Source organism: Loxodonta africana, chromosome 5 (assembly GCF_030014295.1).
Source record: "Loxodonta africana isolate mLoxAfr1 chromosome 5, mLoxAfr1.hap2, whole genome shotgun sequence".
NCBI classification, from domain to species: domain Eukaryota; kingdom Metazoa; phylum Chordata; class Mammalia; order Proboscidea; family Elephantidae; genus Loxodonta; species Loxodonta africana.
The window spans coordinates 38,813,279-38,836,501 of record NC_087346.1 but is presented as its reverse complement, the minus strand read 5'-3'; the positions used below and the strand labels follow the sequence as shown (position 1 = coordinate 38,836,501).

At 38.7% G+C, this 23,223-nt stretch overlaps 1 protein-coding gene across 5 annotated transcripts in view; it reads right to left on the bottom strand.

Annotated features, from left to right (window-relative positions):
- Window positions 1–20,407, bottom strand: part of CFI (complement factor I) — a 98,066-nt gene extending 77,659 nt beyond the window's left edge. For 2 of the 5 annotated variants that reach the window (XM_023548575.2, XM_023548576.2), the window contains exon 1: window positions 20,134–20,403. In XM_023548575.2, coding sequence (XP_023404343.2) covers window positions 20,134–20,187 — 54 coding nt within the window. In that variant the 5' untranslated portion in view covers window positions 20,188–20,403. Of the gene's footprint in view, window positions 1–20,133 lie in introns of all 5 variants that reach the window. The other 3 variants (XM_064285445.1, XM_064285446.1, XM_023548577.2) reach the window with 3 other exon arrangements.
- Between the last annotated feature and the right edge of the window lie 2,816 nt (window positions 20,408–23,223).

The following is a 23,223-nucleotide window of genomic DNA, read 5'->3' as shown; positions in this document are numbered from 1 at the left end:
GAAAATGACAGCACAGAGCAAAGAGAAGGAAGGCGTGACCAACAACTGTGTTGAATGCTTCTCATAGATTCAGTAAAATGGTGACCTTGACAAATGTAATTTTGGTGGAATGGTGGGAACCCAAGACTGACTGAGTTCAAGAAAGAATAGGAGAGAAATTGGACCTAGCAAATTTTTTAGAGTTTAGATGTAAAGGGGCACAGAGAAATGGGGTGGTAGTTGGAGGAGGATATAGGGTGAAGGAAGGGCTTTGTTTTAAACTGGAGTATTATATGCATGTGCTTGTGTAAGGGACACTATGAATTACATGATCTAGCTTTAGCTAAAGTAATCCTTACAAATCACTAAGTGACTTAAGATTCTTGTAGGGATAGGAATGCTGGATTTGAAACAATGCCAAAATGAACCACTTCTACACTTCTAACCCCAGTAGAAGCTGTTCATCAGCCACATTATGGTGTTAAAAACAATGAGGAGTTAATTAACTATGACAAGAAGTCAGCTCCCCACAATCAGCACTCCCACCCAATGCTGTTGAGTTGATTCCGACTCATAGTGACCCTATAGGACAGAGTAGAACTGCCCCATAGAGTTTCCAAGGAGCTCCTGGCGGACTCGAACTGCCGACCCTTTGGTTAGCAGCCGTAGCACTTCAGCACTACACGACCAGGGTTTCCCAATCAGCATTATTAAAAAAAAAAAAACTACTTGAAATATAGATTTACATCAAATACCAGTAATGATGAATCTTACCCTACGTATTTATTGTGTATGTTGTTCTTTGTGATATATCTTTTCCAACTAGTGTGCCATTAAAATCCAATATTAATTAAACCAAACTTAGAACCTCTGTGTCACAAAGGATAGTATGAAAAATTTCAAAGACAATGACGTAAGTTTAATGACATTGTTCCATTAAAGTTTACTGATGAAAATTATTATTAAAATAACATTTACGTATGTAAAATTTGGTTTATTTTTAAGGTACATTTTTTGTACTGCAGAGCATTTAATATTTATAAATAAATATATTACCATATACTTGGAGCAAATGCTCAAAAATTTGAGCAATTACTGTTTAGCCCAGTTATCTACAAAACATGATTCTCTCTCTTTTAGGTGCAGCTTCTGCTGCTTCTTTGTGTATGTAGAGCATTTTTGTTGTTCTTTTCTTGGTAGTTGTAATCATGTAGCAATTATTTTGATGTGAGCTTTGTCTTTTTTTTCTAGGCAGGAATACAATGAAACCATTTTAGATAGATAGCCATTAATTAGAAAATAAATAAGAAATAAAACAATTTTCTATTCTAAGCCTTATTAAGTATACAGCTATATATGTTTGTATTTCACCTTTGACCTATAAACCAAGGGGAAAAATGATCAACTATTACCAAAAGAATAGTAAATCTACCACTTTCCCCTTTTTTATGGTATTATGAGAATGTCTCCCCTCTCCTGCTAACTAGCTGTATGATCTTGGGTAAGTGACCTTACCTTTCTGATTTTGTTTCCTCTTCTATAATAAAAAAAAAAAAAGAAAGAAATAATATCCTCACAGAGCTCTTATGAGGCTCAAATGAAAAACACATAGGAAAGCACATATGAACGTTTAAGATCTTATATAAATACTAATATGATGATGATTGTGGTAGATTGCATAGGCCCTAGTTCCTTAACTCTTCCTTCATCCTCACCCTGTGCTATGCCTCCTACTGTGAGCAGTGTATTTTTGTACCCCTTAACGCTGGGCCTGACCATGTGACATGTCTTAGCCAATGGGAAGTCAGCAGATGCGACTTAAGAGCCTCTTGGAAAGTACTTGTCTACTGGGTTTGTCCTTGTGCTTCTCAACCATGGCTATAAGAACAACATGGCCAGACTGGCAAAGGCATAAAAAGCAGAATTAACCTAGTGGAAGCCAGCCTCAATAAGCTGATCCCCAGCCAACCTGCAGACAAAGACACTAAATGAAGTTGTATGCCTCTGAGATTTTGTGGTGGTTTCTTGAGTAGCATTATTATGGCAATAACCAATTGAAACAATGATGATTTCCCTAACCAAAAGGAAAACATGGAAAATATTGAGGAAAAAAAAGGAGACGTTTCAAGGAGCAAATTATATAAAATTTTGTCTTTCTCCCAGAAGTGAAGGAATAACTCGGATCTCAGAAGGTATCAACCAGATCAGAAGTCTTTCAATCAGAAGAGTTTTAGGCTCCGTTTGGCCTCAGTTCCTCCCCACTGTGGACTTCATTAGCAATCTTTTCCTCCAATTTTTTTTCTCCTTAGATCTGCTCATCTTACATCATACCTGGGAGCAGCCCTGCCTCTGATAAAAGCTATGCTTCAGATGCTCCAACAACCCTTAACTGACAGCCACTCTACGCTGATAAAAAAAAAAAAGTCAGAGAAAAAATACTTATCCATTAATACCTACTAATGAATTATTTCAGTTCACATAAGAAATTTGGATATGACTTTTTGTTGTTGTTTGTTTTGGTTTTAAAAATAAATATCCCACTTTTTCCAAGATCAAAATTTTGTTTTTGGGAATGGTGGGAAGATGGTTTTATGGTGTGCCAGGTAACATGAGCTATTGTACCCTGTTCTTTCATTTCTCTAAAAATTTGGGAATATTGTTTTGGGGTCAACTCCATTCTTTTGAATCAGAGATTTAAAAAAAAAAAGGCCAGTTTCTTGGCCTTGTTTTTTTTCCCTAATGAATGTAAGATGGATAGAATGTTCTCTTTAAAAAAATTTTTTTGAATAGGAAATACAAAATTCAAAAGGCACCAAAGGATAACTGTAAAAATTATATTTCCTTCCCTACCTCATCCCCTCAACATGCCCAGACCCTCTTCAGCAATCACTTAACAATTCCTTCTTCATCTTTCCAGGGATCATCAATTTATATGTGAGCCCATATTTTACTCTCCACCCCTCTTATCAGCACACACACTATAGATACTACTGCCCCTACTCTTTTTATTGTTGAATTTGATAACGTACCCTTTAACAGGAAACCCTGGTGGCGTAGTGGTTAGGTGCTACATTTGTTAACCAAGAGGTTGGCAGTTGGAATCCCCCAGGTGCTCCTTGGAAGTTCTACGGGGCAGTTCTACTCTGTCCTATAGGGTTGCTAAGAGTCGGAATTGACTCAACAGCAGTGGGAGTGGGTACCCTTTAACATACGGGAATTTTCACCCTTTATACTATTAATTTGATGAATCATATTAATAGATAATCATACTAGTAGAATTTCTGATTTTGAATCTAATCATCATTGCAGTCTTGGAATAACCTCCACTTGATCATGGTGTATAATTCTTTAGTGTGTTGATGGATTTTTTTTGTTAATATTTTATTTATTAAGACTCTTGAACTTATATTCTTGGTTTTTTGCTTTCTTTTTTTGTCAGTAAACAATTTTCATCACTTTCAATGAATTAACTCACCCTTGAAACATGTAGTAAACAAGAATATAAAACATACCAATTATTGTTGATCATGACAGCACCCACGGTATATAAATCCATGGATTTCTGCTTATTTTTGGAGAAGAAGACAGAAGCGAAAGTTCTCTCACACTCTGAAGACTGAGAAGCCTGCTGAGATGCTGCTCATCACAACCAACCTTGGATTCTAGCTGTGAGAGACCTCCTCTACGTTCAAGAGGTGGTCAAGTCTCCTCCCCAAGGCCACTTGCTAAAGGTAAACCTGAAATCTGAAGATTTGGAATCAAACATTTAAACTAACACTGTAAATGTTCATTCTGATTCTACAATGCTAAATGAATGACTTGAGGTCTGTCTTAGCTATCTAGTGCTGCTATAACAGAACTATCATAAGTGGATGGCATTACCAAAGAGAAATTTATTCTTTCACAGTTAAGGAGGCTAGAAGTCAGAATTCAGAGTGCCAGCTCCAGGGGAAGGCTTTCTCTCTCTGTCAGCTCTGGAGGAAGGTCCTTTTGATCAATCTTCCGATTGAGGAGCTTCTCAGTGCAGGGACCCTGGGTCCAAAGGACATGCTACGCTACTGGCTTTGCTTTCTTGGTGGTAGGAGGTCTCCATATCTCTCTGCTGGCTTCTCTCTTTTATATCTCAAAAGAGATTGATTTGAGACACCACCTAATCTTTTTTCTAATCTTGTAGATAGAGTCCTGCCTCATTAACATAACTGCCACTAATCCCATCTTATTAACATCATAGAGATAAGATTTACAACACATATGAAAATCACATTAGGTGAACAAAATGGTGGACAATCAGAGGAAGGCAGAGCCAACATGGCACTATAGACAGAAACTCCATGCTGTTCCTCTGCAACAAAGACCTGAAAAACTAAGTAAAACAGATACAAACATCAATTCTGGAACCCTAAGTATCAAATGAAGGAATAAAGAACTCTTTTAAGCACCAAATGGAATAAGAAACTGTCAGAGAACAGTGAGCAAGGAGAGCTATGGAGTGGAGGTCCTCTACTAGCTAACGTGGCATGGATTCACCATCTGGGACTACAGCCACCAAGGAATGCAGACAGGGAGTGTGGGAAGGCAATTTTACTGAGCTCCCAACAGGAGACAGAGCAGCCGGTAACCACGGATACCTGCTTTTCCACCTCCCCCTTCTTCCCTGTATGAGGCCTCCACTGCTTCCCACCACTGTTTTCCAATGGGCCATGGTCACTCAGCTGGAGAGACACCAGCTCACTGCCACCTGGATTCACCATCTTGGATATCAGCCTCCAAGGACTGCTGACAGGGAGTATGGGAAGGCAACTTCATGGAGCCCTCAACAGGAGACAGTACACCTGGTAACCAGGGATACACAATTTCTCCCCCTCCACCTTTCTTCCCTGTATGTGGCCTCTGCCACTTTCCAAAGGCCAAAGTCACTTGGCCAGAGAGATACCACCTCACAGCCACCTGGGTGCCACGCCCCCACCAGCCAGCCCTTTCAGCACCATTTTTTTTTGTCTGTTTTTTTTGGCTTACTTTGTTGCTTCTCTCTCTCTTTCCCTTCCTTCCTTTCCTTTCTCCCGCCCAGCTAGCCCTGTGTGCCATCTCCTTGCCTTCTTGATGGCCTGTGATTTTTTTTGTTTGTTCTTTTTCTTTTCTCGTTTCTTTTCTCTCTGCCCTTTTCTTCCTTTATTTCTTCCACCCACCCAGCTCTGTGAACTACCTCATCCCTTCTCAAGGGGCCAGCTGGAGAGTCACTGCATGAGCCTTGCCGAGTCTGCACTGCCCCCACAGGCCAGCTCCCTCAGCAGCATATTTTTTATTTTTCTTTATCTTTCCCCCGTGCACTTTTCCTTCTCCCTCCCACCTAGGCCCTGCACTGCCTCCACCCTTTCCTGATGAGCTGTGCTATGCCACCCAGTGAAAAAGACATCAGCTTGCTGCCACCCCAGCTGCATGCTGACCCTGGAGGCCAGCTCCCCCACTATGATTTTTAAAATTTTTTTGTTTTGTTTCTTGGTTTCTTCTCTTTCAACTCTTTCCTTTCTCCTGCCCACCTAGCTCCATGTGCCACTCATGACCCTTCTTGACAGGCCAAGCCACACAACTCAGCTAGAGAGCCATCAGCACATGGTTTCACCAGGTCTTCCCAGCCCTCATCCACCAAATCCTACCTCTCTATCATTTTATTTACTTTCTTCCTTCATTTTTTTCTTTTGTTTCTCTCTCTTCTTTCTCTCAGCCACTTAGCTCTGCACGTCACATCCTGTCCCTTCCCTCCTGCCTGTCTGCACCATGTGCTGCTGCCATGCCCCCGAGCAGCACCAATGTAGACTCCTAGACATTACCCTGCACTGCTGCCTGGCACTGTCTTATCGGCCCTAGTTTGTGCTGCAAACTACCCATCCATGCCTCTCTACCCCTACTGGGCCTGCCTTGCTGCACCATGGCTGAGTGACTGGCCCTGCTCACCTGAGCAAGGTGGTAAGAAGCATTGTGCCCACAGGTGAGCAAGAAACAAAGCACGCCCAGCCCGCCTGCCCAGACGTTACCAAATAAAACAAAAAAGCAGGACAAAACAACCAAATCTACAATCAATAAATGAAGAAAATAATTCTTGAATGTCCCGGAGACAGCAGACAACATCAAAACATATTAAAAAAAAACAGGACAAGATGGCTCCAGGGAGTGACCAAAATAAAACATCAGATGACCTCCCAGTAGAAGAAAAGGCACTGGAACTAGCTGATAGGGAATTCAAAACTCTATTATTCAGGGTTCTCCAACAGATGAAGGAAGACGCAGACAAAAATAAAGAAAAAATAGATAAAATCATGGAAAATACAGACAAAATCAGGGAAAACAGACAAAGCAATGGAAGAATTCAAGAAATAATACAGGAACAAAATATAAAAAACAACTAGAAGTCATACAAAAACAGCAACCAGAAATTCAAAAGATAAACAAGACTTCAGAAATGGATGGTGCAATAGAAGGTTTTAGGAGCAAATGTGAAACAATGGAAGACAGGATCAACAAAGTTAAAGACAAATCCTTGGATACCACTTTGAGGAAAAATCAGAGAAAAGAATGAAAAAAATGAAGAAACCCTGAGAACCATGTGGGGTACAATCAAAAGCAAAAATTTGCTTGTGATCAGAGTTCCAGAACAAGGGGTAAAAATGGAAAACACAGAGAAGATCATTGAAGATTTGCTGACAGAAAACTTCCTGAATATCACAGAAGATGAAAAGCTGACCATCCAAGAAGCTAAATAAACCCTGTATAGGATAGGCCCCAAAAGAAAATCACCAAGACATATCATAATCACACTCACTAAAACCAAAGACAAAGAAAGAATCCTGAGAGCAGCCAGAGAAAAATGAAAAGCCACATACAAAGTGGAAATAATAAGACTAAGCTCTGATTACTCTGCAGAAACCATGCAGGCAAGAAGGCAATGGGATGACATATATAAAACTTTGAAAGAAAAAAACTGCTAACCAAGAATAATATATCCTGCAAAACTCTCACTAAAATATGATGGCAAAATTAGGACATTTCCAGAAAACCAGAAATTAAAGGAATATGTAAAAACCTAACCAAACATACAAGAATTATTAAAGGGAGTCCTTCAGTTAAAGAACCAAGACATTGGATGACAACGTGAATCTAGGACGCAAGACAGCATCAGCCATATACCAACCTTAGTAATGAACTATCAAGGATAAAAAAAAAAAATTAAAAGATTTACAACAGGATACCAGAGAGGTCAATCTGTAAGTGACAACAACGTCAGAACCATGAAAGAGGGAATAAATTGTGTAGGTATAGAACTTTCAAATGGAGAGGAAGTCAAAGTGATATTAGGTAATAAAAGACTGGTTTAAACTTAGGAAGATAGGGGTAAATTTCAAGGTAACCCAAAGAAAGTTAACAAACTTACTCATCAAAGTAAAGAAGAAAAACATACAGCCTCAGTAAACATAAAATCTATAAAAATGAAAGAAATGAGAAAAAGCCATGAACAAAAGCAATTCAGTACAGAAGAGTAAGAGGAACAATGAAAACATCAGCACCACACACACAAAAAAAAGCACTACAAAATGACAGCTATAAACTCACACCTGTCAATAATTGCACTGAACATCAATGGCTTAAATGCACCCATAAAGAGGCAGAGAGTGACACAGTGGATAAAAAGAAAAAAAGGACCCATCAATATGCTGCCTACAAGAGACACACCTTAGAAACAAAGACATAAATATATTAAAAAGCAAAGGATGGAAAAAATATATATCAAGAAAACAGCAACCAAAAAAAAAAAAGCAGAAGTGGCAATACTAATCTCAAATAAAATAGACTTCAAAACAAATTCCACCATAAAAGACAAAAAAGGACATGATATAATGATTAAAGGGACAATCCACTGTGAGGACACAACCCTAATAAATATCTACGCACCCAATGACAGGGCTCCAAAATACATAAAACAAACTCTAACAGCATTGAAAAGAGAGATTGACAGTTCAACAATAATAGTGGGAGACTTCAACACACCACTCTCAGTAGAGGACAGAATATCTAGAAACTCAACAAAGATACAGAAGACCTAAAGGCCACAATCAACCAACTTGACCTCATAGGCATATATATAACACTCCACCCAACAGCAGCAAAGTACACATTCTTTTCCAATGCACATGAAATGTTCTGCAGAATAGACCACATCATAGGCTACAAAGCAAACCTCAACAAAATCCAAAACAATGAGATAATACAAAGCATTTACTCTGATCACAATGCCATAAAAGTAGAAATTAATAACAGGAAGGGCAAGTAAAAAAAATCAAATAAATGGAAACTGAATAACATCTTGCTTAAAAACAACTGGGTAATACAAAAAAATCAAATATAGAATAAAAAAAATTTCTAGAATCAAACGAGAATGAAAACACATCATATCAAAACCTTTGGGGCACAGCAAAGGCAGTCTTCAGAGGTCAATTTATAGCAACAGATGCACACATCAAAAAAGAAGAGACAAAATCAAAACATTCACCATACAACTCAAACAAATGGAAGGAGAACATCAAAAGGAGCCCACAGCTGCAGGAAGAAAGAAAATAATAAAGACCAGAGCAGAAATAAATGAAATAGAGAATAGAAAAACAATAGAAAGAATCAACAAAACCAAAAGTTGGTTCTTCGAAGGAATCAACAAAATCTACAAACCACTGGCCAAACTGACAAAAGAAAAACAGGAGAAGCTGCAAATAACTCAAATAAGAAATGAAATGGGCGTCATAACAACAGACCCAACTGAAATAAAAAGGACTGTAACAGAGTACTATGGAAAACCATACTCCAAAAAATTTGGAAGCCTAGAGGAAATGGACAGATTTCTAGAAACACACTACAAAAACCTACCTACCTAAATTAAACAAACTGATATTGAAAATCAGAACAGACCCATAACAAGGGAAGAGATTGAAAAGGTAAAAAACAAAACAAACGAACAAACAAAAACCTCCCAATAAAAGAAAGCCCTGGTCCTAATAGCTTTACTGGAGAATTCTACCAAATATTCAGAGAAGAGCTTGCACCAGTGCTACTCAAACTATTTCAGAATATAGAAAAAGAACAGCTATGTCCAAATTCATTCTATGAAGCCAATATAACCATGATACCAAAACCAGGCAAAAACACCACCAAAAAAAAAAAAAAAAAGAAAGAAAGAAAATTACAGACCAATAGCTCTCATGTATATGGATGCAAAAATTCTCAACAAATTATAGCCAATAGAATTGATCATCATAAAAAACAACAATGAAAAAAAAAAAAAAAACACCCCAACCAAGTGGGATTCATACCAGGTATGCAAGGATGTTTCAACATTAGAAAACCAATCAACATATTCCAGCACATAAATAAAACAAAAGGAAAGAATCACATGATCATCTCAATTGACGTAGAAAAGGCATTTGATAAAGTCCAACACCCATTCTTGATAAAAACTCCCAATAAAATAGATATAGAATGGAAATTCCTCAACATAATTAAGGTCATCTATACAAAACCAACAGCCAACATCATTCGTAATGGAGACAGGCTGAAAACATTCCCCCTGAGAACAGGAACAAGACAAGGATGCCATTTATCACCATTCCTATTTAACATTGTGCTGGGAGTTCTAGCTAAAACAATAAGGCAAATGAAAGAAAGGGCATCCAAATTGGTAAGGAAGAAGTAAAACTATACCTATTTGTGGATGATATGATACTATACATAGAGAACTTAAAGGACTCCACAAGAAAACTACTGGAACTGATAGAAAGATTTAGCAGAGTAGCAGGACACAAGAGAAACATAGAAAAATCAGTTGTATTCTTATACACCAATAAAAAGAACTATGAAAATGAATTCAGGGAAGCAATACCATTTGTAATTGCCCCTAAAAAATTAAAATACTTAGGAATAAATCTAACCGGGGACCTAAAAGACCTACACAAAGAAAGCTGCAAAACACTACTGCAAGAAACCAAAAGAGATCTACACGAGTGGAAAAAACATACCATGCTCGTGGATAGGCAGACTCAACATTGTGAAAATGTCAGTTCTACCCAAATACAATACAATCTCCATCCAAATACCAACGGGAGTCTTTAATGAGATGGAAAAACTAATCATTAATTTTACATGGAAAGGAAAGTGGACCCAGATAAGTAAAGCACTATTGAAGAAAAAGGATAAAGTAGGAGGACTTGCACTACCTGACCTCAGACCCTACTATACAGCTATGGTAGTCAAAACAGCCTGGTACTGGTACAACGACAAACACATTGATCAATGGAACAGAACAGAATTGAGAACCCAGATGTAAATCCATCTACCTACGTTCACCTGATCTTTGACAAAGGCCCAACGTCCATTAGATGGGGAAAAGGCAATCTTTTTAACAAATGGTGCTAGAAAAACTGGATGTCCATCTCTAAAGAAATGAAATAGAACCAATTCAAAGACCTAAATGTTATAAAGATCATAGAAGAAAAAATAGAGTCAATGTTAGAGGCCCTAATACACAGCATAAACAGGATACAAACCATAACTAACAGTACACAAACACCAGAAGATAAGCTAGATAAATGGGACCTTCTAAAAATTAAACACTTATGCTCATCAAAAGACTTCAGCAAAAGAGTGAAAAGACGACCTATAGGCTCAGAAAAAAATTTCACTACAACATATCTGACAAGGGTCTATTCTCTAAAATCTAAAGGAACATCCAACACCTCTACAATAAAAAGACAAATAATCCAATTAAATAATGGGCAAAGGATATAAAGAGACACTTTGCCAAAGAAGACCTTCAGGTGCACAACACACATGAGGAAATGCTCACGATCACTAGCCATTGTTGTTGTTGTTCTTAGGTGCCATCAAGTCAGTTCTGACTCATAACGACCCTATGCACAACAGAACAAAACACTGCCCGGTCCTGCACCATCCTCACAATCATTGTTACGCTTGAGCCCGTTGTTGCAGCCACTGTGTCAAACCACCTCATTGAGGGTCTTCCTCCCTTCTGCTAACCCTGTACTTTACCAAGCATGATGTCCTTCTCCAGGAACTGATCCCTCCTGACAACACGTCCAAAGTGTGTAATATGCAATCCCGCCGTCCTTGCTTCTAAGGAGCATTCTGGTTGTACTTCCTCCAAGACAGATTTGTTCGTTCTTTTGGCAGTCCGTGGTATATTCAATGTTCTTTGCCAACACCACAATTCAAAGGCATCAATTCTTCTTCTGTCTTCCTTATTCATTGTCCAGCTTTCACATTGCATATGATGCGATTGAAAATACCATGGCTTGGGTCAGGCACACCTTAGTCTTCAAAATGACATCTTTGCTTTTTCAACACTTTAAAGAGTTCCTTTGCAGCAGATTCACCCAATGCAGTATGTTGTTTGATTTCTTGACTGCTGCTTCCATGGGTGTTGATTGTGAATCCAAGTAAAATGAAATCCTCGACAACTTCAATCTTTTCTATGTTTATCATAATGTTGCTTATTGATCCAGTTGTGAGGATTTTTGTTTTCTTTATGTTGAGGTGTAATCCATACTGAAGGCTGTGGTCTTTGATCTTCATTAGTAAGGGCTTCAAGTGCTCTTCACTTTCAGCAAACAAGGTTGTGTCATCTGCACAATGCAGGTTGTTAATGAATCTTCCTCCAATCCTGATGCCCCATTCTTCTTCATATACTCCAGTTTCTCAGATTATTTGCTCAGTGAACAGATCGAATAGGTATGGTGAAAGGATATAACCCTGATGCATACCTTTCCTGACTTTCAACCACGCAGTATGCCCTTGTTCTGTACGAACAACTGCCTCTTGATCTATGTAAAGGTTCCTCATGAGAACAATTAAGTGTTCTGGAATTCCCGTTCTTTGCAGAGTTATCCACAGTTTGTTAGGATCTACACAGTCGAATGCCTTACCATAGTCAATAAAACACAGGTAAACATCCTTCTGGTATTCTCTGCTTTCAGCCAGGATCCATCTGACATCAGCAATGATATCCCTGGTTCCGCATCCTCTTCTGAATCTGGCCTGAATTTCTGGCAGTTACCTGTCGATACACTGCTGCAGCTGCTTTTGAATGCTGTTCAGCAAAATTTTGCTTGTGTGTGATATTAATGATATTGTTCTATAATTAATTTCCACATTCGGTTGGATCCCCTTTCTTGGGGATAGGCATAAATATGGATCTCTTCCAGTCAATTGGCCTGGTAGCTGTCTTCCATATTTCTTGGCATAGACAAGTAAGCACTTCCAGCACTGCATCCATTTATTGAAACATCTCAATTGATATCCTGTCAATTCCTGGCGCCTTGTTTTTCACCAATGCCATCAGTGCAGCTTGGACTTCTTCCTTTTGTACAATTGGTTCCTGAGCATGTACTACCTCTTGAGACGGTTGAACAGCCATTAGAGAAATGCAAATCAAAACTACAGTGAGATACCATCTTACCCAAACATTGTTAGTAAGAATCAAAAAAACAGAAAATAAACAAATTTTGGAGAGGCTGTGGAGAGCTTGGAATGCTTATACATTGCTGGTGGGAATGTAAATTGGTACAACCATTTTGGAAAACAATATGGTGCTTCCTTAAAAAGCTAGACATAGAAATACCATATAACCCAGCAATCCCACTCCTAGGAATATATCCTAGAGAAATAAGAGCTGTCACATGAACAGACATATACGCTTCCATGTGCACTGCAGCATTACTCACAATTGCGAAAAGATGGAAATAACCTAAATTCCCATTAACAGATGAATGGATATACTGTGGTACAGAAACATAATGGAATACTACGATAAAGAACAATGATGAATCTGAGAAACATCTCACTACATGGATGAATCTGGAGGGCATTATGCTGGGTGAAATAAATCAATCAGAAAAGGACAAATACTCTATGAGACCACTATTATCTAAACTCATGAAAAGGTTTACACACAGAAAGAAACAAACTTTGATAACTACTAGGGAGGGGAGGGGTAGGAGGGAAAAACACTACCTATAAAAAAAAAAAAAAACTCCCCCCCCCCTTTACTGTTGGGTCAATTCGGACTCATAGCAACTCTATAGGGCAGAGTAGAGCGCCCCATATGGTTTCCAAGGAGCGCCTGGTGGATTTGAACTGCCGACCTTTTGGTTAGCAGCCATAGCTCTTAACCACTACATCACCAGTGCTTCCCAGACGATAGGTAAGTGGTAACTTTGCTGAAGGGTAAGACAGTACACAATATTGGGGAAGTCAGCACAACTTGACCAAGGCAAGGTCATGGAAGCTGCATAAACACATCCAAACTCCTCGAGGGACTGAGGGACCATGGTCTTGGGGGACATCTAGCTCAGTTGGCATAACATTGTTAATAAAGAACATGTTCTACATCCTACTTCGGTGAGTAGCATCTGGGGTCTTAAAAGCTTGTGAGTGGCCATCTGAGATACTCCACTGGCCCCACCCCTTCTCAAGCAAGGGATGAGACTTACTGGTCTGACAGAGACTGGAGAAATCCCAAGAGTATGGCCCTGGACACACTTTTGACTCAGTACTGAAGTCACTTCTGAGGTTTACTCTTCAGTCAAAGATTAGACAGGCCTGTAACACCAAACAAGACTAAATGGGCACACCAGCCCAGGGGCAAGGAGGAGAAGGCAGGAGGGGGCAGAAAAGCTGGTAACTGGAAACTCAAGGTTGAGAAGGGGAGAGTGTTGACAACTGTGATGTTGGCAACCAATGTCACAAAACAATTTGTGTATTGTTTAATGAGTAACTAATTTTCTCTGTAAACCTTCATCTAAAGTGTAATAAAAAAGTAAATAAATAAATAAAACTACTTGGCTTCAGCTCTCCCAAGTTAAAAACAAACAAAAAAAATTGTAGATAGTCTCACAACACTGAGAATCATGGACCAGCCAAGTTGACACACATAATTTTGGGGGGACACAATTCCATCCAGAACAAGATTTTACTTGTGTGCCTTGCTATGACTACCATGCAATAAACTAAAGGAGTTTATGAATGACAAACCTGAGCATTTCTTTATTTTAAGATAATATCCTCCAGGACAGAATCATTCTGGGTTCTTTTTATCTCTTGATTTTCATTCTCCCTATACTTCCCTGGGAGTCCTGGGTGGCACAAAGATTGAGAACTTGACACAGTGAAAGGGTGGTAGTTCAAGTCCACCCAGAGACTCCTTGGAAGCAAGGGCTGGCAATCTGCTTTGGAAAGCTCACGGCCTTGAAAACCTCATGGAGCACAGTTCTACTCTGCACATATGGAATGTCCGTGAGTCAGAATTGGCTCTCCTGCCACTGGTTTGGTTTTCGTTTTTCTGGTATACTTCCCTGATCCTTTAGAAGAGAATAAAATTGATCTTGAATCATACAAAGACTAAAACAAAGAAAATTTATCTGAGTTGTGGTCTGGCATCAAGAAGGGGAAATATTAAGATTATATGCAAATTAGTCTCGATTTCTTTTCTCAGATATAGAGATCCCAATTTTTATTATGTAAATTACACTGGTGCACTTCCAAATGTTTCCAAACTTGAGATAAACAGGTGGAAAAAAATATAAAGCATGAAATGCTAATAATGATTGACTGGTTACATCTGCCTGTGTGGTATATGCACCCATCTGCTGTAAATGCATGGGGTTAACACTTTTGTCAAACCACCAATGGACTTGTCTTCTTTTTAAGTACTATCTTTGTTATTACCCTTTCTATGTTCTGGGAAAATTTAGATTAAATTTTCTGTGTCTTGTAATTTTGGTGGTGTCAGTTCCCACTGATAAGCTAGATAGGCTACTTATTTGTTTCCGGGGGAAGGGGCACAGAGAATCAGGAAAGCACCTTAGAAATGGGCTGTTTTTGTTTTGTTTTGTTTGTTTTTTGCATAGAATTGAATGGAATATTTTATTTCTTAGGATTCTTTAAGTTTTATTTTTATTTATAGTTATTTCACTTCGTTACTTATTTTTGGATTTTTATATTTTTTTCTTTATTACATGTGCTAATTATTTACCCTATTTCATTACCTTTTTTAAGACATGAACTCTTGAACTTATTAGTTTTACCACTTTTCTGTTTTCTATTTAATTCCCACTTTCATGTTTATTAATGCCTTTCTCGTGCTTTTTTTAAAGCTTATATTATAGATCATTGTGCTATAGATCTTTTCATTACTTCTTGTGTTGGATGCTTCATTTATTTTTGTTCTTTCTTGCTAATAAATATAATAATTTAGGGTATACAATTTTTTTTTAATTATGCTTTAGATGAACGTTTACAGAGAAAATTCGTTTCTTATCAATAGTTTGTACATAAAGTGTTTCATGACCCTAGTTTCATTCCTCACCTTTTGTGAACACTCTTCCCATTTCTGCCCTGGTTTCCGCATTTGCTTTTGCCCTGAGCATTTACCCTTTCCTGCCTTCTCATCTTATAATTGATTGTTCCTGGGAGTATGTTTCTCTCTTGTGTTATTGTTTATCTTATGTGCCTGTCTATTGTTTGGCTGGGAGGGTGCTATAAATTTTTAAACTGTATCTCATAGCTTCTGATATGTAACACTTCCATTATTGTTTCTAAATAGCCTGAAGTGTTTTGTTTTGTTTAAAAATCTGTAATTCAGTAATTTATTTTAAAAGTCTTTTACTTTCCATGTTAGGTAATTTTATTTCTGGTTTTATTATATTGAGATCAGAGAATATTGCCTGTTCTGTTTCTACTTTGTTTCATTTATCTCTTGTTCTTGCTTAATGCTTTTTGCCCTGAATTTTTACTTTGTCTGATATTAAATCATAAATCCTACTTGACTTTGCTTTGTAATTACCAGATATATGTTTGCTCATTTATTTACTTTCCTATTTTCAATTACTTTGTTTTATCTGGGCACCATGTGGAATTTTGCCTTGTGACTGAACTAAATTTACCGCTTGTTTTTAACAAATGGGAAAGTCCATTTGTTTTTAATGGCAGGTATATTTGGTTTATGACATATTATGTGTATTATTATATATGTATTGGTTTTTATTGTATATATAATGTATAATATGTCATGTTATTTTAAGATATGATCAGTCTTTTTATAGCTTTTTTGTTTGTTTTAATCTTCTGCTATGTGGCCTGTTTGCTTTTTAAAAGTATTTTTGTGTCCTTGGAAAGATTCTAAGAAGTGTTTCTCTATTCTTGTGATTACCTTTGTAAACATTTATCTAATGCATATAATTCTCTTTTTATTTAGTCTTTACTGATTCCCTAACATAAGCAATGTCAGAATTTGCAATTTCCACTTTTTCCTCTCCTGATCCACTAGCAATTACAGCATATTGCCGTGTCTACTTTTATATTAAGTATCCCAAGCATATGCCTTTGTGCCTTCAAGCATGTTTACATCACAATTACATAATTTATCAGCTTTAACTGATCTCTTTTGATTCTCTGCTATTTTTAAAAAAGTGAGAAAATCAAAGTACTTAGATTACTGAACACCTTCTGTTCCTCTTCCCCTCCCAACTTTTGTTAGCTATGCCATTTCCACATTTTCAGAAGTAACAATATTTATACTCCATTCAACACCACAGTTCCCATGTTGTTTAAGTCCTATTCCCCCACTGGGTCAAATGGAGTCAATACTCACCCTAAGTCCTTTCTCTTTTCACATTTATTTAATCAGTGTAAAAATATATACAACACATTTGCCAGCTTAACGTTTTTTCACGTGTTACCAGTCTTTTTGTCTCGGTTTCTTCATTCATATCACGATTGGTTGAAGTTTGCCCTCTAGTAGTTTCTTCAAGAAGGGTTCCTGAGAACAATACTCCCTGATGTTCAAAAGTCCTTTGCTGGTTCCTTTTTGATTGTTATTCATTTCAATTGAAATGAATTGAGTCGTTCCTGGACCAACTGTTCAAAGGGAGTTTGTGTGAGGGAGAGTTTAGGACTATATTCCAGAATCTTGGGAATTTTCAGTTTTGTGAGTAAAATCTTTTAGACTTTGCTTCTTTCCAGTCAACACAAGCCTTACTACTGGGATGCTCACACAGCAGAAACTCTTCCCTGCTGCCTCTCCAGCAGATTGTTTCCTGCAGATATGACTTGTATCTGTGAGTCCTTGTTTGTGGCCATCTTCCTTGTTCTTATGAAAAATAGGGCCCTGTAAGGCTCCTGCTTCTAATCTGGTCATCCTATTGTCATTTCTGTAAACAAGAGATGGTTGGTTTCATACTTCCACATGGGCCACTTACTTGGAGAAGTGTATTATGCCAGCTTTTTTCTGAGATCGGTGGCTTCAGGTGGTTTCTCTTCTTTGTTGCTGGACTCACTTTCACTTTCCTCAAAACCTCATGGTTTGGGGGTCTAGATACCTCACAGTTCGACTTAAAAGCAGAGTTTGTGTTTTTATTTACTGTTCTTTCTTTTTTTTTTTTTTGCTTGTGGATAATTTCCAAAAGCAGAAAAGGAAAACCATGACTTTATTATTATTTTACAAATTACAAGACCTGTGTGCTTTTCGATTGTAGTAAAAATGTCTTTAGAGAAAAATCTACAGCGTTCTAGTCCCACGACTGCCACTCACTAGCTCGGTGATCTTGGAAGGGATACTATGTCTCTGAGCCTTAGTGTCTTCTGAAAAGATGGCGTTGGGCTCAGATAAACTCTAAATTCCTTTAAGATTTGGTAGTGTATGGCCTATTGTCATAATCTAAAGTATTTTTGTCATGGACATTAAAAGGACATTTTCTAGCATTTTTCTGAGGAATGTGAGCAACACAGAAATTGAAACAAGGAGCATCAATTATATTTCTATGACTACATTTTCTTCCAATCTTGATTCATATACATAGATGCCTAAAAATTCGTAATGTTCTTTTGTGTATATAATATTCTGTGTTCTCTTTTCACTTAACAATATTTTATATACAAGTTTTGATGCCTCAATAATATTTACATATGGATTTTTTAAATTGCTATATAGCATTCCATTATGTTAATATATTGTGATTTGCTAAGTCTTTTCCCTACTTTAGCCCTGGTATCACAGTGGTTAACAGCTATGGCTGCTAACCAAAAGGTCAGCAGTTTGAATCCACCAGCTGCTCCTTGGAAACTCTATGGGGCAGTTCTACTCTGTCAAAGAGGGTCGCTATGAGTTGGAATCGAATGGATGGCAATGGGCTTGGTTTTTCCCTACTTTGAGCGTTTAGATTTTATGTGTTCTGGAAAATTATAGAAATGCCACTGTATAAATCCATGAACAAATATACATATTTTTTTCCCTTAAGTTTGTGAAATAGAATTATTGAGGGAGGCAGCCCTCTACGGGCACTGATGGTTTTGTTTGGAGTGAACAACCTTGAGGTAAGAGTTAGCATTCTGAAGCTGGACGAAGAGTAGGCTTGCTTCTGCTTAATATAGAAGCAATAGCTCTGCAGCTCAGTGTTCTTCTCCTGTAACACAACTTACTGCACATGTAAGTGGTAAGTGTCGCCCCTACGGGACTTGCAGAGCATGGGAAACCTATGGAAATGAACATTAAGCTCTGGCTACTGATTTTGCCATGAGCAATAAAATCATTTATCTCTGACCCAGGAATCGTGTGTATTCTGCCATCATCCATGAAACAGTGATAGGCTAACAATAGCTTGTGAATAGGGCAAAAATCTCTAACCATGCACAGTTTTTGACAAGAATCACCTGGCTAGTGGGTTATTATTTTTATACTTCCCACATTTAGCAAGCTTGTCCAGAAAAATTAAATCTATTTAAAGCACCAATAACCAATGGTAGTTTTTTTTTCTAGTTAAATCGTTGTGTGGAGGTACCTGAGTAGATTTATTTTTTTAATTGCCAGTGAGGCTGAATATTCTTCCATAGGATGACATTACTGACATCAGCTTAAGTTTATATTCATTCTTATATTTTAAAAACCGTAATTATCTCCCAGGAGCATTTTATAAGTGGAATCTGGATGATAACCTTACATATTTGAATCAAATCTTTACACTTTAGATTTTCATCAGTATTATTTATCAAGCAGATATTTCAATCTGTTGCTTTTTATTTATATACAACACAAATGTTCTCAATATCTCTTGCCTCCAATGTAATCCTTTTCTTTGGGATTTAAACATAATTGGCTTAAATCCCAATACTACATGTAATGGGACACTCGACTTCATTTCCATTGCCTCTGGGGGCTCTTGGTATAGAGGGAAGGCTTTGAACACAAAAGTAGACAATCAGCATTAAATAATGAAAATGTCTTAAACATTTTTAATCTTAATAGATGGCCCTCCAACCTGGGGGCTACCACCTGACATTTTCAGTTTTAACCTCACAGTTGCCCACAAAGACTCTACGCCAATCAGATGGATTTATTCATCTGAAAGAGCCTGGTGTTTTGCTGCGTTTCTGCTGTAGCACTTGCTGCTTTTTTTGGCTAGAAAGACTGGAAAGTATTTCCTCTTTCTTTCTACTGATCAAATCTGATCCAAGAACTAAAGATCCAAACCAAATCCCACTTGGTCCATAAACTCTTCCTGACCTCACAGCATGAAGTGATTTGTGCTCTTCTCAAAGTCTTTGGCGTGTGATATTTGTGCCATTTTTGGCAATTAAATGTACACTGTCTTGTAAAGTCTCTCGTTTTGTGTTTTCAAGTATTACTTAAACCTTGCTTGCTATTTCACCACTGGCATAATCGTATCATCTCTCTATAACTATACTAAAAGGCTGTTGAAGGAAGAGATCAGTCTTATTATTTTCCTGGCACTATACCTTGCACACAGTGGGAACTTCGTAAATGTTTATTGATTTCACTTGGTTACTGCAAATTATAGACTGATATTAAAAAAAATTCTTGTTCAGTTCAATATCTATGCACAGAGATAAGCATATTAAAGGAGCTATTTTCTTAAAACTGTCTTACTAAGACACTAACAAAATCTTTGTTACTGACTATATAGTGCCACTATTGGTAAGTAAACAATGTAATATTTAAGCCAAAATCATACCTTTCAGATTTTTTCAGTAATTTTTATGTTTTAAAAAACTCCTTAAAATGGTTTGCATAAAGATTGAATTACTTACCTTACAAAAACTTAAGTAGCAGCACAAAAGTAACAGAACAGGAACAAGCTTCATGGTGGAGATAGTCAGGGTCAGTGCCTCTGTTGAGGGACTATCTCTACACCTGATATTCTTGTGAAATTTAATTTTTAACCTCTGAAAAAATATTTAAAAAGACTAAGCCTCCTAAAGAGATTTGTACTTTTGAACGTTCAAAGAATTTGGCTAAAATCCAGAGTTTTACCGTAACTGAAACAAAAAATGGCCCTCCCAGTAAACAGCTGAGAGAGGCGACCAATAGGAACTGCGTTTCCTCCAGAAGAGGGTGATTTCCCCACCTTGTTGCTGAGTGGTGCCTCAATTCTGCTTTTCAGTGAAGACAGAAATTACACTGAAAGCAGATTTCTTATGTTTCTAGGTACAATAAGATTACAATTTTTTTTCTTAAGATTGAAGACCATGTGGCAGTAAGAAGAGAATGCCCATCAATCAAAGGTTATACTAAATAAACCAAAAATGCTCAGAAAAGAGCTCATTTACATGGATTGGTCGTGCTGTGATTGAATTACATTCTCTGCACACAGAAAAGTTTTTGAACACAAGTATTTTTGTTCCAGAGTCCTCGGCTGGTGCTAACTGAAATATGGATGTTCAAGTCCACACAGAGGTACCTTAGAAGAAAGGCGTGGTGATCTACTTCTCAAAAATCAGGCATTCAAAATCCTATGGGACACAGATCTACTCTGGCCCACGTGGGGTTGCCATGAATCAGAATCGTCTCAATGCCAACTGGCTTGGTTTGGTTTCTCTATTTTTGCCCCAGTACCAACTATAGTACAGGATTCATTTGTACTTGTGAAGTAAATTTGTGACAGCAGAAATGCTGTTACAGTTTGGGGGCTCCTGAAGCAGACATGAGACAGAGTTTGGTGCAAGATGTTTACTACAGATCAACACCTGTGAAAGGACAGGAGAGGAATCGGAAGGGAACAGAGGGAGAAGTCGAACCATGGAACAGTTTTGCCAAAGCCTTGGCCAACCTGGTGGAAGCTCTGGAGTGAGTGTTGCCTGTCAGAGTGTCCCTGGGTCAGGCCAAAATTGCTCAGCCACCTGATGTGGGCTGCCCCAAGAAGGGCATGACCTTGGATGAGGTGGTTCTCTGTAGCTGAGGCAGACCCTGAAGGATCTGACAACTGTTTGCTGTCAGGAAAAGGGATCTTCTGACCACACTTTTCAAAGCTAGGCAGCAAACCTTCCTTGTGGGGCCTAGGAAACTCATCTCTGTGTCTTTCAGAGTCCACTCCTTGCACCTTTTTGATCTACTTCTCCAAATATGTTCAAAGTGGCTCCTTCAAAATTCTGGTGGGTCTCTCTTCCTGAGGGAAAACTTAGAAGAGGGAGCTAGAGAAAAACTACAGCCCCTGCCCTTGCAGTTGACCTTGGGGCTGTAGTTATACTCATCCTCTGCTTCCTCCTTATCCACTCTAGATTCCCTTCACCATGAGCTACCACCTCAGCTGGCCTCAGTGTCTTACCTGATGGCATGACCCAGAACCTCTTTCAGAAGTGTTCTGAGCTCCTGTTTCTGTCCCTTCTCTGTCACTTAGAGGCACCCAAGCAGACCATCTGGGCTCTGCACATATTCCTCCATGCCCCCATTGTATTACAGCAACCCTACTTCCTCTGAGTGATCAGGGCCAGTTACTCTTGCCAAGATGGTGAATTCTCTTCTTCCCTGCTGGTCCTATGTGCATCAGGCAGCAGCTTTAGCTTATAATTCAATGAGGTTCTTGTTGTTTCCCCTAGTGAAAATGTGTTTCCTTTGGGGGATCAAGACCTCTAACCCTGCAGGGCTCATAGTTGTGGGGACTCTAAGCAAAAAGCCCTCAGTTGGGCATTGGGAAGGGTGCTAAGTGTGGTCATTCCTTCTTCTGTCCTTTGGTTCCCACCCCCGTGTATATTTCCTAATGGGGATAAAATGCTGTATGAAGGTCTTTGATTCAATGCATATACTGCTTCCTAGAGGATAGCATCCCATCCTCACAGAGTATCACCTTTAAGTAGCAGCTTAGCGCTGCATTCAGCAGGCCATGGCAATGCTCTATCAGGCAGACAGTTTCTAGGTCGTGCAGTCTATGACAGGACCATGGATCCCCACTCCGAATCTCCTTTATTGTAAAGAAGGTCCCCTGGTCTGGCAGGATGTTAAGCACTCTGTAATCCTTTGGATCATGGCACCAGCTGAGACCCAGCAGGCAGGAAACGCACACCCATATGTAGAATATGTATCTATTAATATAGAGTGAACCACTGACCCTTCTAAGACTTGAGGGACCAAATATAGTCAACTTGCCACCAAGTGGCTAATTGGTCTTCTTGATGAACTGTGCCATGTTGGGGGCTCAGCATTGGTCTCTATTGCTGTCAGTTTGACGATGACAATAGCTGAACAAGCTTTGGGCTTCCTGTATACCTTCATCTCTGCTACCATGGCCACTTCACTTTTGTGCCCATTGTGCCAGCGCTAGGGTGGCGGATGGCTGAGACTAGCTGATATCAACTGGCTGAGTCATTCTGTTGGTTATTTAGTGCCATTTCTCTGGCGGATGCTCTCTGGAGGGCATTAATGTGTGATACAAAGATTTTATACTTCATACTCCCTTCACACATGCCTCTAGCCTAGACCTTCTTGTCTTGTTCTTCCGGTCTGTTTCTTTCTAGGTCCTGACCAGCCAGACAAGCCACTTAGTATTGCCACAATTCCATATATATAGTCTAACCTTGGGCCATTTCTCCTTCCATGCCAAGTGGACGATCGAGTGTACCACCTGAAGCTCTGCTCATTGGAGGACTTTTCCTCACCACTGTCTTCCAAAACTGCCCTTAAGTGTGGCTGTAATGCAGCTGCTGTCTATTTTTGTCTTGCACCTAAGTACTGAGTCAATCCATATGTGATCCAAATGCAAGCTTTCCTTTCCTCCTTCAACTGGTCATACCAGCTTCCCCATACAACCATAGTTGTGAGCTGAGGAGTCGCACGGATTTAACAGTTATGAATACCAGGAAGGTCTGGACTACCTGCATATGCAGCCCTCTGGTCCTGGATGTGTT